The sequence below is a fragment of the Lycorma delicatula genome, chromosome 5 (assembly GCF_047948215.1).
Source record: "Lycorma delicatula isolate Av1 chromosome 5, ASM4794821v1, whole genome shotgun sequence".
NCBI lineage: Eukaryota > Metazoa > Arthropoda > Insecta > Hemiptera > Fulgoridae > Lycorma > Lycorma delicatula.
Window position 1 is genome coordinate 179,874,787 of NC_134459.1, and position 14,486 is coordinate 179,889,272.

At 30.9% G+C, this 14,486-nt stretch overlaps 1 protein-coding gene across 3 annotated transcripts in view; it reads right to left on the bottom strand.

Annotated features, from left to right (window-relative positions):
- LOC142325647 (pre-mRNA-processing factor 39-like) overlaps positions 1-14,486 on the bottom strand; it is a 117,143-nt gene that overhangs the window by 46,050 nt on the left and 56,607 nt on the right. For all 3 annotated transcript variants that reach the window (XM_075367672.1, XM_075367670.1, XM_075367671.1), the window contains exon 14: positions 1,175-1,339. In XM_075367672.1, the coding sequence (XP_075223787.1) occupies positions 1,175-1,339 (165 nt within the window). The remainder of the gene's footprint in view (positions 1-1,174; positions 1,340-14,486) is intronic.

The window sequence follows — 14,486 nt, forward strand, 5'->3', positions numbered from 1 at the left end:
ATCATATTTACAATGGTCTAGGAGCTTTAACTTGACAATGGACAAATGGACGAAAAAACTTTTTAAAAAATTAAAATAAAAAAACTGTGGGTGATGGAGAAATTCCGAATACACATTTGAAAACAGGATAAAAACTGCATTAAATAAACCTATTAGTACTCATGAGACAAAAATCATGTTGACCAGTGTAATCGGTAAAATTAATAATAAAGATTAAAAATATAAAGTTGTTATTTTCTGAACAAACCTTGTATTAATTTTTTTCTATAGTCAGCTTTGCTGATTAATTAAACAGATCTCTTATTAACTTTTTTCTATACTCAGCTTTGCTGATTAATTGAACAGAACTCGTATTAACTTTTTTCTATAGTGAGCTTTGCTGATTAATTTGAATCTTATAATTTCTTTCATAATAATGGTAAAATGTCAAGAGTGGTCTTAATTGTGTCATAAATTGCTATCTAATTTGTTATCTAATTTTATTTTGTTACGAGACTTTTTCTTCAAAAAAAGTGAAAAAAAAATTCTATAGACAAGTTCTGTAGTTTTTCAATATATTTTTTTAAGCTCATGTAAAATTTTAAAAAATCTAAAAATATGTTCCATGAACTTCCTGGTATATAATCATCTATTGTAAACATATTTAATGAAAGCAACCATTTTAATATGAAGAATGCAATAAAGCTCACAATCACAACATCCAATATAATGCATCTAACTCTCATAAACAAATATATTCAAGCAAATGACATTTGCTTGATATTTTTCTAGTTCAGAACTTGATTAAAAAAGTACAGAGACTTCTTACTACACATAGAAATTTAGAAGAAAAACCTTTTCCTTTGATATCTTGTTCGTTCAAGTTCAAGACATTAGTATTCAAGTATTAACACACAAAGGCTTTGCTAATAGATCATGATCAATGAAACATCTTCCCTGTCAAAGATATATTCTAGCATCAAGCCATCATCACAAAAGACAGCAATTTCATTCTACAATGTAAAAATACTGGCATTTAAAACAAGACCTTTTAATCAAGCCGATTAAAGATAATTGTTCATACTCCAAATTCAGAAGTAAAATAAAAACAGGTAATAATAGTGAAATAAAAAATAAAACAAATTACAGTATTATTGAAGACAAAAACTTTAAGAACCAATTTTTTTATATTTACCCTAATCCAGAAGTCTTCATACAGAGCACAAGCGATGAGGCACCTTTCAAATAAGATAATTATACGCTCCTTATCACCCTGTTCTATTTCAAAGTCCAAGTACTCCTTCCAGTTTTTTAATTGACATCTTTCCAATGGTTTTACATGAAAGTATGGACGCTTAATCTAAAAACAATATTAAAAATTATAATCTTTAAACGACTGCTTAATTTTGTCTTGAAAAAAGTAATGGTAACTGAAAAAAGGGAACATGCTATAATGTGAATATAAATAGCAATAAAATGTAGTTAAGTAATCAACATTCAAAAAATTAATTTGCAAATGAACAATAAAAGACTTCAATAAATTACAGTTACGCTGTACTAATATCATGTTAACTGATGAATGTCAACTGACAATGATGATTCCCACATACAATCTATGTTCCATATTCAGGGTGGCAACAGCTTTACATAAATACAATACATGTAGCTAACTCTAACAGGGCTTTGAATATTTTTCAGAGAGGTGATCATTATTGACAACAATGAACCCCACCTGTACCCAACTTCCAGTCATTATAGGACTGGACTCTGGTCACCTGCAGATCATGTTTACTACTTAATGACTTTGGATATGGTCTTGTATGGTGCCATGTATACTGGTGCACAGGAGCTCTGAAAGTTTTGGTGAATAGGAGCCTGGAGTCGGTGCAGATTGTGAATCTGCTCTCTGCCAGGACATATGCTGGTTCCACTGACTGGATGTATGCTGCATAATGATGTATGCTGGTACCAGGTCTGACCTCCATGGTTAGTAGACCTTGAGTGGGACCCGGCAGCTAGCCTTGCTATTGAAGGATCAACGTACATACAGAATCTTACCGACTAAATATGGTGCATGTAAACATATAGGGTGCATATAAACATCCTTGTTTAGAATTCAGCCGATTCGCCACAAGTGAAAAGAACACAGATAAAATTAGAAGAGTTGAGAAGTCAACAGGCTTTTTTCAGCAATATGGCACCGCATCAAGACATTTTGAGATATGAGAGAGAATGGAAACTTCCAGAAAGTCAGCCAATTTTTGATTACCCGGGAGATAACAGACTGCTGGTGGTCCTGTAAAGGAAATACTTTTAACGGTTTGTACATCAAAACCGTCAATGACAGTCAAATTCAAAAAGTGTAAGTGTTAAAAGAAGATCTGCAAGTTCCCCGTGCTTGTCCAACCTCATAACACTCTTAACTCATCAAAAGGGGTTGCTGTTTTCTGCTATCTTCTTAATCGTATGAAAGAAGAAATAGTAGAGAAATTATCAAGTTAAGGTGTGACTCAATGTCAAAGGTTAACCATGAGAAGTGGAAAAGTTCTTCCTTCTCCTTTGCATGTGTTAACGCTCAAAGACCTTCCTTCCCTTAGAAAGTATGTGCTGGCGTACATCATGTGGATGTCCATGCTTTCATACTGTAACCAGGTATTAAGTGCTAGGCGTTTTGGATACACTGCAGTAAAATGTTAAAAGCAAGAAATTTGCATATGCGGGGTGGAAAGTCATATAGATGATGCATGCAAAGATCCTCCAGTTTGTGTCACTTAAAAAGGGACCACAACGGCGTTTAAGAAACTGTCTAATATTCAAGATGGAAATGCCGATTCAGGAGGTAAAATCCCTGAAAAAAGTAATTATACTGAAGGAAGGTAAATTGTCAGCAATTAGAATATTTAAATGAAAATTAAACAACTAGAAATAAACGATGAAGCGCATCATGATGAGTTAATGCTTATTGAGGAACAATACTTTTCTGTTAGCTCAAAAAAGGAACTTGTTTTAGATAAATACACCAGCAAAAAGTCTCTGAAAAGGTCAGAAGGAAATTTATCAAATCCGTCAACTGGCTGAAACTGCTCTGGCAATACTAATGACTTCATGGGGCAACAGTTACCCCACTATTAATTTACCAAATTTTTTTGGTCTACACAGAATGCATAAATTTTCAAGATATATTCAAAAGCTTAATTATAAATAATAGCTATTTATCAGACATGCAGCATATGCATTATTTACATTCATGTTTAAACGATGAACCTAAGGTATTAACATCAAATATACCACCAACGGGTGATAATTTTTGTGTTACCTGGGATTTAATTTACTCTCGTTATAAGAATCCTCAAATTACTGTTCATGAACATATCAAGGCCTTATTTTTGGCACCTGCATTACTTAAACAGTGCGCTACTGAATTAGGTCATCTTATAAATCATGTTAAGGGAATAAATGCAATTAAGGCATTGAAGGAAATAACTCGTCCCACTGCACAATTTATTTGTCATCTTTTATTACAATATTTGGATATATATCCACTAAAAAAATATGGGAGCTTCAAAATAGTGGCCCATGTGTAGCAGCATCCTTGGGCAATTTATTAGCGTTTCTTCAAGACAGATGCCGAGGTTTAGAATCATTCAATGTGAGCAATCACAAACACAGAATAGGCCATTGAAATTCACAACCTGATCTATCAAAATCATCACCTAAAGGTTGTTATATAGATTCCAAAGTTAAACCTGTCAATAATTATTCATTTTTAACCAAACAAATATCCAATTGTATTTTGTGTGGAATCTAAAACTTCCTTGTCATTGCTCAGAATTCAATGAATTGTCTGGGCAATTTAAATTTACGATGCAAGGCCACTTCACATATGTAATCCACAAGGATGTGGCGCACTGTTAAGCAGTAGTTGCATCTTATGCACAGTGGTGCATTTTCTGCTGACAACAGTTATTCATGAGTAGCTCTCGTATGTCCTATCTGCAATTGGCAGAGGACCACCAAAAAGTAAAGTTTTCCTTTTTTTATTTTTTTTTATTTGGGGAAAAAGGCTAATGACTAAAGCAGTCAATGCCCACAACCCCAAAGAAAAAATAAATAAAATGTAAAAGACAATATATCTGCTAGTTGTAAATATATACAACAAATTATATGCCAGCTTCCTATAAAGACCATATAAATAACGGAAATTACACATCCCTCTGTGCTGGACAGTATATAGATGTGTTTTATTTACATTAATTATATGCATAATTAGCAAGAAACACATTAAAATCAAAGTACATTATTCCTAGGATGTTAATTTCAGTCTGCCCCGATCAATCTGATTATCAAAGATTAATCATTATTTACCTTAACACAATAATCAATTTCTGAGTACCGGTTAGAAAAATAATTTCATTTTACATAAAAATGGTAGTCATTCTTTGTGTTTGATTCTTTTGAAAAAATGTATACTGCAACATCTGATTTTAAGAATTCACTTATCGAATGATATCACTGATCTAGAGCAGTTTTGTTACACAAAGTTTTTGGCTTATTATTATGTATTTTTTGAGAATGAATCCAAATATGATCACAAAATTTGTCCTAAAGACTTCATTTGTTTGTAATTGTCAATCATAAATAATGCATATTATTAAATTATTTTCTCTATTAAGACTTAAAACTTGTTAAGATTTTTATTGAGTCAATCTTTATATTAACATTGAAATATGAATGTCTAAAGTTATTTATAGAAGAATTATATATATAAATGGCTTAGAGTAGGTTTGGAGGAGTGACTGGTGACATTAATAGTATTATAAAATAATACTGATACTAATTATTTACTACTATGACTCATTTCTTCCAAGAAAAGTAAATTCATTGAAGTAATATGATTTAATTAATAGCCTTTACTAATGGCTTACAACTGATGTCATTTTATTCACTACTCTTACTGAGGAATAACATAGACCACAAATCAGTTTTCTTCTGACTCTCTTGCAAATACAATCGTGAGTTTCATCTTTTGTTGTATTTACTTTTTCTGATAATTGTTTTAAATGTGCTTCACACATATAGTTTTTTGTGCATCAGTAATTTATATAAAAATGCCTCATAGTTGTATAAATTTCAACAATTTTTGCTATCATGTGGTGAATTAACTTATAAATTTCAAGTAGAAGTTTTAGAGTACCTCCATTCTCAAAACTACTTTTAACGCTGTCTTCCTGAGCTGGTATTGTCAAATAAATAGGAATGTTAAGCTCCACCAACTCACCATCGCTACTGTCATGGCCTCTTCTTCGCCGTCTTTCTCACTCTAACAGTTATACAATTTCATGAAACTAATTGATAATTTATTTTAATAATTTAACATTTTTAAATATTGCGCCGGATTGAGTGTTTGTTCATTGTTCAAAGACAGTAGATAATAAAGCCATTCAAGTTTTGGGCTCTCATATCTGCTTTAATTCTTGTCTAACTTTACTAAAAAATTTGTCAAAGCAATTGATTGCAAAGGCCAAAATTTGTTATGCCTTAAACAAGTTTCCCACGATCATGAAGCATTCTTACTTTGAGAGTTTGAATGAATCTGAGAAAGTAGCATGGGGATCATTTCAAAATATTTCTAATCATTCAGGCAAAAAGAAGGCAGACAACTATAGAGATTTAATGAATGAACTAGTGAAAATTATAAAAAAGTGGGATTCAATATGTCACTAAAAATACACATGTTGGATTCAAATTTGGACTTTAATCATCAAACCTTGGCAATCTAAATGATGAGCTTTGGAAATAGTTTTACAAGGATATACCAATGATGCAAACACTCTACCGAGGAAAATAGAGCCTGAATATGCTTCCTGATTACTGGTAAGGACTGAAAAGGGGCATTCCAGAGGCTGAATACAGGAGAAAAGCATATATTACGTAAAATAATAATCATACTATATTAATCCTTAAAAAACAGGTTTTCTTTTAAAATTTGTGTTACAAGGGTGAATCAAATTTAAATGGTAATTTTGCTATTCTACATAACAAGCAGTTCTGAGCTGGACAGCAGAGTAAGGGGTTAATGTTCTGTGTGTTAGAGAGGCGGAACCAGCTTGGTTAGCTCCTCCGCTCTGTTGTCATCAGAACAGCCCTGAGTGTGCAAGAGATTTCATTGTCTGTTGCACAATGTATAATCATAACGTTTTTAACTAATGAAGGCATTAAAACCTGTGGAAATTTTAACTCATTTAAAGTTAGTATGGGGGATGCTACACTGTCCCAGAACCGAATGTATATGTGGGCCAGACAATTTAAGGGGAGGCGAGAAAAAGTGAACAAAACTAAAGTCATTATTGATGCCCAAGGTCAAGTCTTACAGCTGACAACGTCCATGCCGTTTCAGAGCTTATCAAAGGTGATTGCTGGTTCACTGTTTAAGAAATCGCATCAGAAGTGGATATCAGCTACGAGAATGCTCAATCAAAAACAGTAAAAAATCTATCAATAACAGGTCAGGTTGGAGATCTGTGAGACTTCTGAATTGATTTCGCTAAGGGGACAATTTTTCGAGGCGCATTATCATATGTGATGAGATAAGGGTCCATCATTACACTCCAGAGTAAAAAATGGCGAGTAAGGAGTGGTGAGGGAAGGATGAGGACTGCCCAGTAAAGGCCAACACCCATCTGTCAGCTGGAAAAGTTGTCGCAACAATTTTTTTTGAGTCGCTCATTGATTTTCTCCGCAACCAACAAACTGTGAATGCGGCTTACTATTGCCAGCTGCTACAGTCAACAAAAGCCGCCTACCGAAACAAAGAACCCATCAGAGATTTCATCCTTCTCCATTACAACGCCAGGCTGCACACCACAATTTTGACAAAGGATAAATTGGAAAAAATGCACTGGGAAACCCTCAATCACCCTCCCTACAGTCTAGATTTATCCCCCTGTGACCATTTTTTGCCCCTTGAAAGAATTGCTTGGAGGGGAACGATTTGAAAACAATGAAGATGTCGAGGAGCACGTGTGCGATTGGTTGATGGCTTGTGCTCAAACATTTTATGAACAAGGAATATTCAAGCTTCCAAATCGTGGCAAAAGAGTGTAGATTGTGCAGGAGACTATAGAGAGAAATGATAAAGGTATGAATTGTGTATATTATTAATCGATAAATTTATTTTAAAAAATTACCATTTATATGCGATTCAACCTCATACTAAAGAACCACTGTTCAATTATGGTTTGAAATCATCATCAATGTAAAAAATACTACAAGACACACACAACTTATTGAATATATGAAACAGAAATTCTTTTTTGCACACCAGTGTTCTTTCTGAACCCTATTATCAGTATATCAACTGATAAAAATCTGAATAGTTTATACTTTGCAGTGTTTGATAATTTTGTAACTTTTAGACAATATGAACAATATTATGACATAGACATTTATTTTAATTTTGTATTTTATTAGCTTTAATTTCTGTTTTTTGTTTAAGTAATTTTTTTATCAGTTTCAATTATAAATCTAAGTTTATTAGAGAATATAATTAATTTTAAAAAAATGAAATAGCAAACAATCAATTTAAAGGGAAACTGGGCTTCAAAATTTTATATAAAGTGCTGATTAGTAATCACCAATAATCTTTTTAAAAAATCATAAAAGAAGATGCACAAGCAGAGTCCATGAACGTGACAAAGAAAAACATGTTTTGTTCAACAATAAAATTCATAATTATTATTTCCATACTAACGGTGCTTGTTTTACCTGTTGGAACTTGTCATCAAAAATATATATGATTTAGAACTATTTTGCATTTTGGAAACAAAATCTTGTCTGTCAGAAATATCCATCATTGATGCCAGATTGTCACTGTAAAAGGAACACCAGAATGCATATTTATGATGAGTGGGCTAATATTTTCAAACTTTATTAAAGCAGTTGTTATCAACATTAATGAAAAACTGTGATGTTCATAATATAAGTAGAGTATCTATAACTCTGTAATTTATATAAACAAATCCTTAGTAATTACTACTAATCTGTTACAGTTGATACCTCTACATCAGTATACGCATGCAAAATTTATGAGATTAGAGAAATACCAAAGACATCAATAATATAATTTTATCATACATCATAAAAAGCAGAAGAAGCAGATAAATTTAATTTAAATTATTGATTACTTTTTCAGATATAGTAATGTACATCTTTTCATTTTTCATATAAAATTTTGGTCTAAATAAATCCATAATGTCAAATTAGTAAATCCTGAAAGTTACAATACCAGCATGAAATAGTTCTAATAATTTATTGTTTGATCCAACTGCTTTTCATTCATTGTTGGTTAATTTAAACTGTTAGTTAATTCATTCCCCACAAGATACAACATAGCAATATTTTCTCTAATGTAAATAATAAATCTAAGTTTACAATAAGATTTAAATATAGCAAAATTAATATTCTATGCAGTTTCATCGATTATCTTAATTATTATATGGTAACACCTTTCACATTCAGAATTCTGTTATCATTGAAACAAAAGTACAACACGAAATATGCAGAATACTATAAATAAATGACAGATATATAAGAGCAAGAACTACTGTATGTTAAGTTTTACATCTTATTGTTTCAAAACTACAAACTAGAATAATTTACACAATAGTATGAGATTTAGAAGGATGGTATGTAAATAGGTGTGATAAATGAAGATAGATTCAGTTTCAGAAAAAGGATGGAAACACAAGAAGCAGAAGTATTAAACCTTAAATTTATTTTAGAAGACAGATTTAAAAACAAATACTTACACACCACTATTAGATCTTAAAAAGTATCTGATAACATAGAATTAAATATTACGTTTAAGATTTTAATTAAAGTAAAACTAATATATAGAAAACAAAAATCTACGTGTACCTTTTATAAAAATCTATTATCTAAAAAATAAAGCATTTAATAGAGCCTCTCCTCCTGCTACTTTTAACTTGCACTTAAAAAAAGGGATAACTAAAAGAAAAATGTTAGAATGAAATAGTAGTAGTCCAGGCAAAAAAAAAATTATTATTAAGATTTGGTGATGATGGAACAAGCCTTTTTTCTCCTTTCACATAAAAAAGAGAACTCTGTTGGTTGTTAGTCTTAAACAGATTTATGAGTAGAAAATTTAAAAAATATATCTGTAAGAAGTGCAGCGCTTTACGAACAATAGAAAAGTATACACAAGAGAAAATAAATATCTGAGCAGGTTCTGTTGGAGGGCAGTTAACAGATCTATTTACTGACGGAAGCAAAACAAAAGATTTGGTAACACAATATAAAAGTCAATGGAATAGTTCCTGCAGTTCAATTTCTAATCGATTAAAATATTCAGAATAGTTCCAACAAGGCAAGGAACCATTCACTTGATTTAAATGTGCATGAATTTCTAGATATACAATTCTAGAATGGATATCATGTGAAAGTAATAGAATGACAATCAAGTTCGCAGACTTGCTCTATCAAAACTTCTTTCAGGAAGAATTGGGACATTGCACACTTGGAAATTAATTTTGAGTGAGGCACTCTTAGAGTGAAGTGGAATGTTAACAATTATGAATTGGCATTTCAAAAAGTAAAAGAAATTTGAAGAGTTTTAGAAATAACTAGATAAAATCTGAGTTTTTTACAGTGTGTATGCGGCCACATGCACAATGAAGATGCTGTTTAATCTTGACCTATTTTAATTTTTTTATCATTTCCACTGGAGGTTATTTTAATCTTCAATCCAGGTGAGTAAATAAAAAAAATTATACAATTAAATCAAAAATTTGCAGCAAAATGTAGCCTAAAAACAGAATCTCAACTAATAAAACTGAAGCCAATAGATAAGCACTAAATCCCTATTACACTAATTTTTACAGGTTACCTTTTTATTATTTTATTTTTTATATTTATTAATTAAATATATCTACAACTATTAATTTTAGCTTTGCCTTTGGTTTTTGAATTATGTAATTAAATGAAGCATTTCTGATCGAATGCTTGAATTTGAAGATGAACAGCCTGATGTTACACTACTAGCTCAGTAAGTGAATAAATTCCTTTCTTAATTTACTTTCTTAACTATAACTTACTTTCTTAATGTTTGAAGAAAAATTAAAACAGATTTTTTAAATTTTCTTAGAATTCAAGCTCTTTCATATGGTAACTGGAAAGAAACCTTTAGAAACATAACTAAAACTGATGCAATGGAATAAATTTTATTATTAACATATTCTTCTTTCTAGCACTAGATAGGGAATCTTGGAGAGCTGCATCAAACCAGTCAATGACTGAAGACAAAAAAAAATTCTTCATACAATTATTTTAGTTATTTTTTCAGTGCAGATCAAATAGTTGGGCTATTTTAAATAGCTAGGAGCACAAGGTCCAAGTATTTGTAAAATAAATTTACTTATAAAATGTTCGTTCTTCTCAAGCATACCCACACATGTTTCAAGCAAGTAGTTAAGGAATACAACTTATATGAACTTGTAGACTTTATGTCAAACCTTTCAGCATCAGATAAACTTATATTCATCCACATTAAAATCTCCTGATAATTAAATTGTTTAGAAGCAATCTCATCTAAGTAATTCTGCAGTTTCGCATTCAAATGACAAAGTGAAGATTTAAAACACATCTAGACCACTCTTTTCTAACTTTATTTGGTTCAGAGCTTCAAAAATTAATTCTGTATTACTATATGTTTGCGTTACACAGCATTCAATTACGCTACTGTTACTCCAAGTGGAAACCACAATCAGCACTGTGATCTTGTTCGATAATTTATACATCATTACAATAAACCTTCAGGCATTAGCACAGACCCTGACTCCCACAGTACTAAGACTTAATTTCTTATAAAAATTTATATCTCATCAAAATATACATAAAAAAAATAATAGCGGATTTTAAATATATTAACTCATTTTTTCTTTAATCTGCTATGTTCATTAGCGCCGACTGCTCCGATCGGACTGACCACATTTTGTTTCTTGCCTTATTCTGTCAGTATTGTATGTAGAATTATTGTTAATATCTGGCATCCTTATTGATTAACTGTTAAAAGCAGTTAAAATATTAATAGCAGTTTAATGTGGTTTTGCAGCTTTCTTTCTGAATTCATTACATTGTGTTAAAAAAATGAGTAACAATCAAGACCTACATTGAATACACTCAATCTTTCTCTTTCAAATAACAGGTTAAATGATACTGAGTTATAGCAATATTTACAAGACAGTGACAGTGACAGTGACGATTGGAATCCTGATTCTGATCTTGATGGTTCAAGTAAAAGTACTGATAACAAAGACGAGACCCCCATTCTTTTCTGTTTCATCGGTAATTTTCCCAGCACCACCAGTTTCTACTGCTTCTGTGGCCCAAACATCAGATAACATAATGGGAAAACACAGGTATGTTACAAAAATTTTAACTTGCAGAACAGGGGGTTCTAGTGCCTATTCCCGAAGAAGGTAAACCAATAAACTTTTGAGTTATACAGATAGTTTTTTTACAATCAATTGTTAACCGAACAAACGAAAATCCTGCTCATTTATTAATACGCTCATTAACACGTGAAGATTCTCATACTACTAGTGGAAAAACTTTGTACTAGAGAAACACTTTTCTAGGTCTTACTTCATACTAGCACAATTTCAACAGCTATGGAAAACAGACCTGTTATTTGATATTCCAGTATGTGGAAAATACATGTCAAGGAATTGATTCTTCTATTTTACGATGCCTTTATTTTACATCGCCTGAAAAAAAAGCTCTCGGTGACTGTCTGGGGAAAATAAGGCCTGTAATAGACTTTTTCAATAGCAAAATGAAAACTATATATTATCTGGGTAGAGAACTGTCGATAGACGAAGCAATGATGCTTTGGTGAGCTCATCTACAATTTACACAATGTAATAAAAAATAAACGTTAAGTATGAGTTAAAATTGTATATGATGACTGACCCGAGCAGGCTGATATAAAAATGTCATGTTTATAAAGGTTCTTCAGATGTATATAGCGGAGTGGGACATATGGAAAAAATTGAATGTTACTTGAAGTTAAGTCAGGTAAGGACAGGCAGTGAACCTGGATAATTACTTCAATAGTATTAATTTGTCAATTAAATTATCAAACCAAAATGCATTTTGCACTGGAACTTTGCAGGCTAAAGAAAAAATAATCCTAAGGAAGTAATGGCTGCGAAATTGAAAAAAGGAGAATACAAATCAATACTTTTTAATGAAATGTAAATAGAGAAATTGTGAAACAGATGTAATGTCAATTACATCACAAAAGAATTTGAAAATACATCGGTCGAGTTTTGAAACAAAAGAGGCCAAGAAACAGAAAAGCCTGTCCTGTTATAAGGTACAAGTTCATATCAGGAGTAGATTGCCAAGATCAGATGATGGCTTATAAACCTTGCAGTAGGAAATCAATTCACCGGTACTTATTTGTGCATGTATTGCAGATGAGTGAAGTCAATTCATATTATTTGTATAACAAATACACACATGGTGGTTGTTTATATGACTTCCGATTAGAATTAATCAGAAATCTGTTGTCTTCATAAGTTTTACTGTGTATTCATCCTATCGCAAAAAACCTCACCTACGATATAACAAAAAAAAAACACTGAGGAAAATAGGTGTAAAAGAGTATGCCAAAAAGCCAAGAAAGAGTAAGCAGAGAACAATGTGAGAATGTAAAAAAAATTAAATCAGAACACAAACAAGTTATGAATATGCAAGACATGTTCTGGAGGAAACACAGGTTTTTGCTTAAAATGTTTTAATATTTTTCATAAAATGTAAATAAATATGTAAATCGATTCTGAAATAAAATGGTGTTTAAAATAAAATTATCTTTGAAGTGTTTATCTGAAATTCCACAAGCTATTCTCAAGAACTCTGATCGGAGTGTTTAGTACCCGTGAAAAATTCTATGAACAATGCCAACAAACACTCTGGAGTTTATTTTTATTTTTTTAAATTAAAAAACTTTTTAAACATTAATATATCATCAAATTTATAGCAATTAAAGGAGTTTTAAAAGTAAATTAACTAAAAAAATATTTGGCATTACAGTGAAAACATTATTCAGTCAGTCAACCTGTTAAAAATCATGAAATTTTAGTTGAAAGTAAATTAAATTAAATTAACATATTCCTACAAGTATAGATTATCATAATTATATTACTTGTTTTTTTTTTTCTTGTTTACACCTCTAACTATAAAGTAAAGATGAACTTTCAATCTTTCTGGTTACACAACATATTATGTTCAGGTAAGCCTGATATTTTGTCGTTTGTGGTTTTATTCTTCCCAATATTTTGCGAAATTTATAAACTATGATCGGTAATTATCTCCATAATGCCATTTTTCACATCAATTTATGATAATTTAATGAATTTGTAATTTAGCATCATAGCAGTACATAATGATTATTATCAAACAAATAAAAATACCACTTACTGCTTTTCAACAAAATAAAACCGATAAACAAATTTTAACAATCTGATTAAGGAGTAACAACCCTATTTTAAAGGAATTTTATACATCTGATGATACATGGTGTGCATCACTAAAGTATTATTGTTAGAGAATTTAAAAAAAAAAACACCAGTAAGCGATATTTTTATTTTATCTTCTTGATAACAATTTATGTTTATTCAATCTCATGAAGAAGTTCAATATCATGAAAGAAGACTACATTTACTTGAGATCTTGCTAACAATGCTGCTTTATCACTAAATAATTAATTTGATAATATACTAATTACAATGAAAACTTCTCTTAACGTACACTTCCCGATAATAGACTTCTTTTAATACCAGACATTTTTAGAGTCCCGAGCAGTTTTATAGTGCTATTAATGGATATAATATATCTCAATAACAAGACCTTCTACATAACGGACATAGACAATGAATTTACTTATAAAAACTGGTTCAAACAGTTCTGAATAACAGACAGCAGGAATAAATATTGTAATTTTTCTTGTTTTACTTTATACTCAAGTTTGACTAATTAGTTTATTTGTTGTGAATTGCATCACTTCCCACCTAGACGCTGATGTTATGATTTTAATCAATTTAATCATCTAATGTACTACACGATTCGTCATATCAGTTATGTACAAGTGTATACTGTACATTGAACATGCATATTTCTCTACACTATAGTACTGCATTTTTTATTTAGTACATTTTCAATACATATGTTTACTGAAATTTCAATTTTGTGTATTTTATAAAAATTTTAGTGATCGTCGTTATTGTAACTTAAAATGTCTCAAAATTCATAAACGCTTGACATTAAAAGAAAAAGTACTAATTATAAATGTCTATGAAAAGAATTCGGTGTGCGTGATACGGCAAAATGTTTTGATATCTGTAAAACTCAGATAAGTGGTATCTTAAAAAGCAAACTTGATATCCTAAAGTTGTGGATTGAAAATAACAATCGGTTATGCAACCATG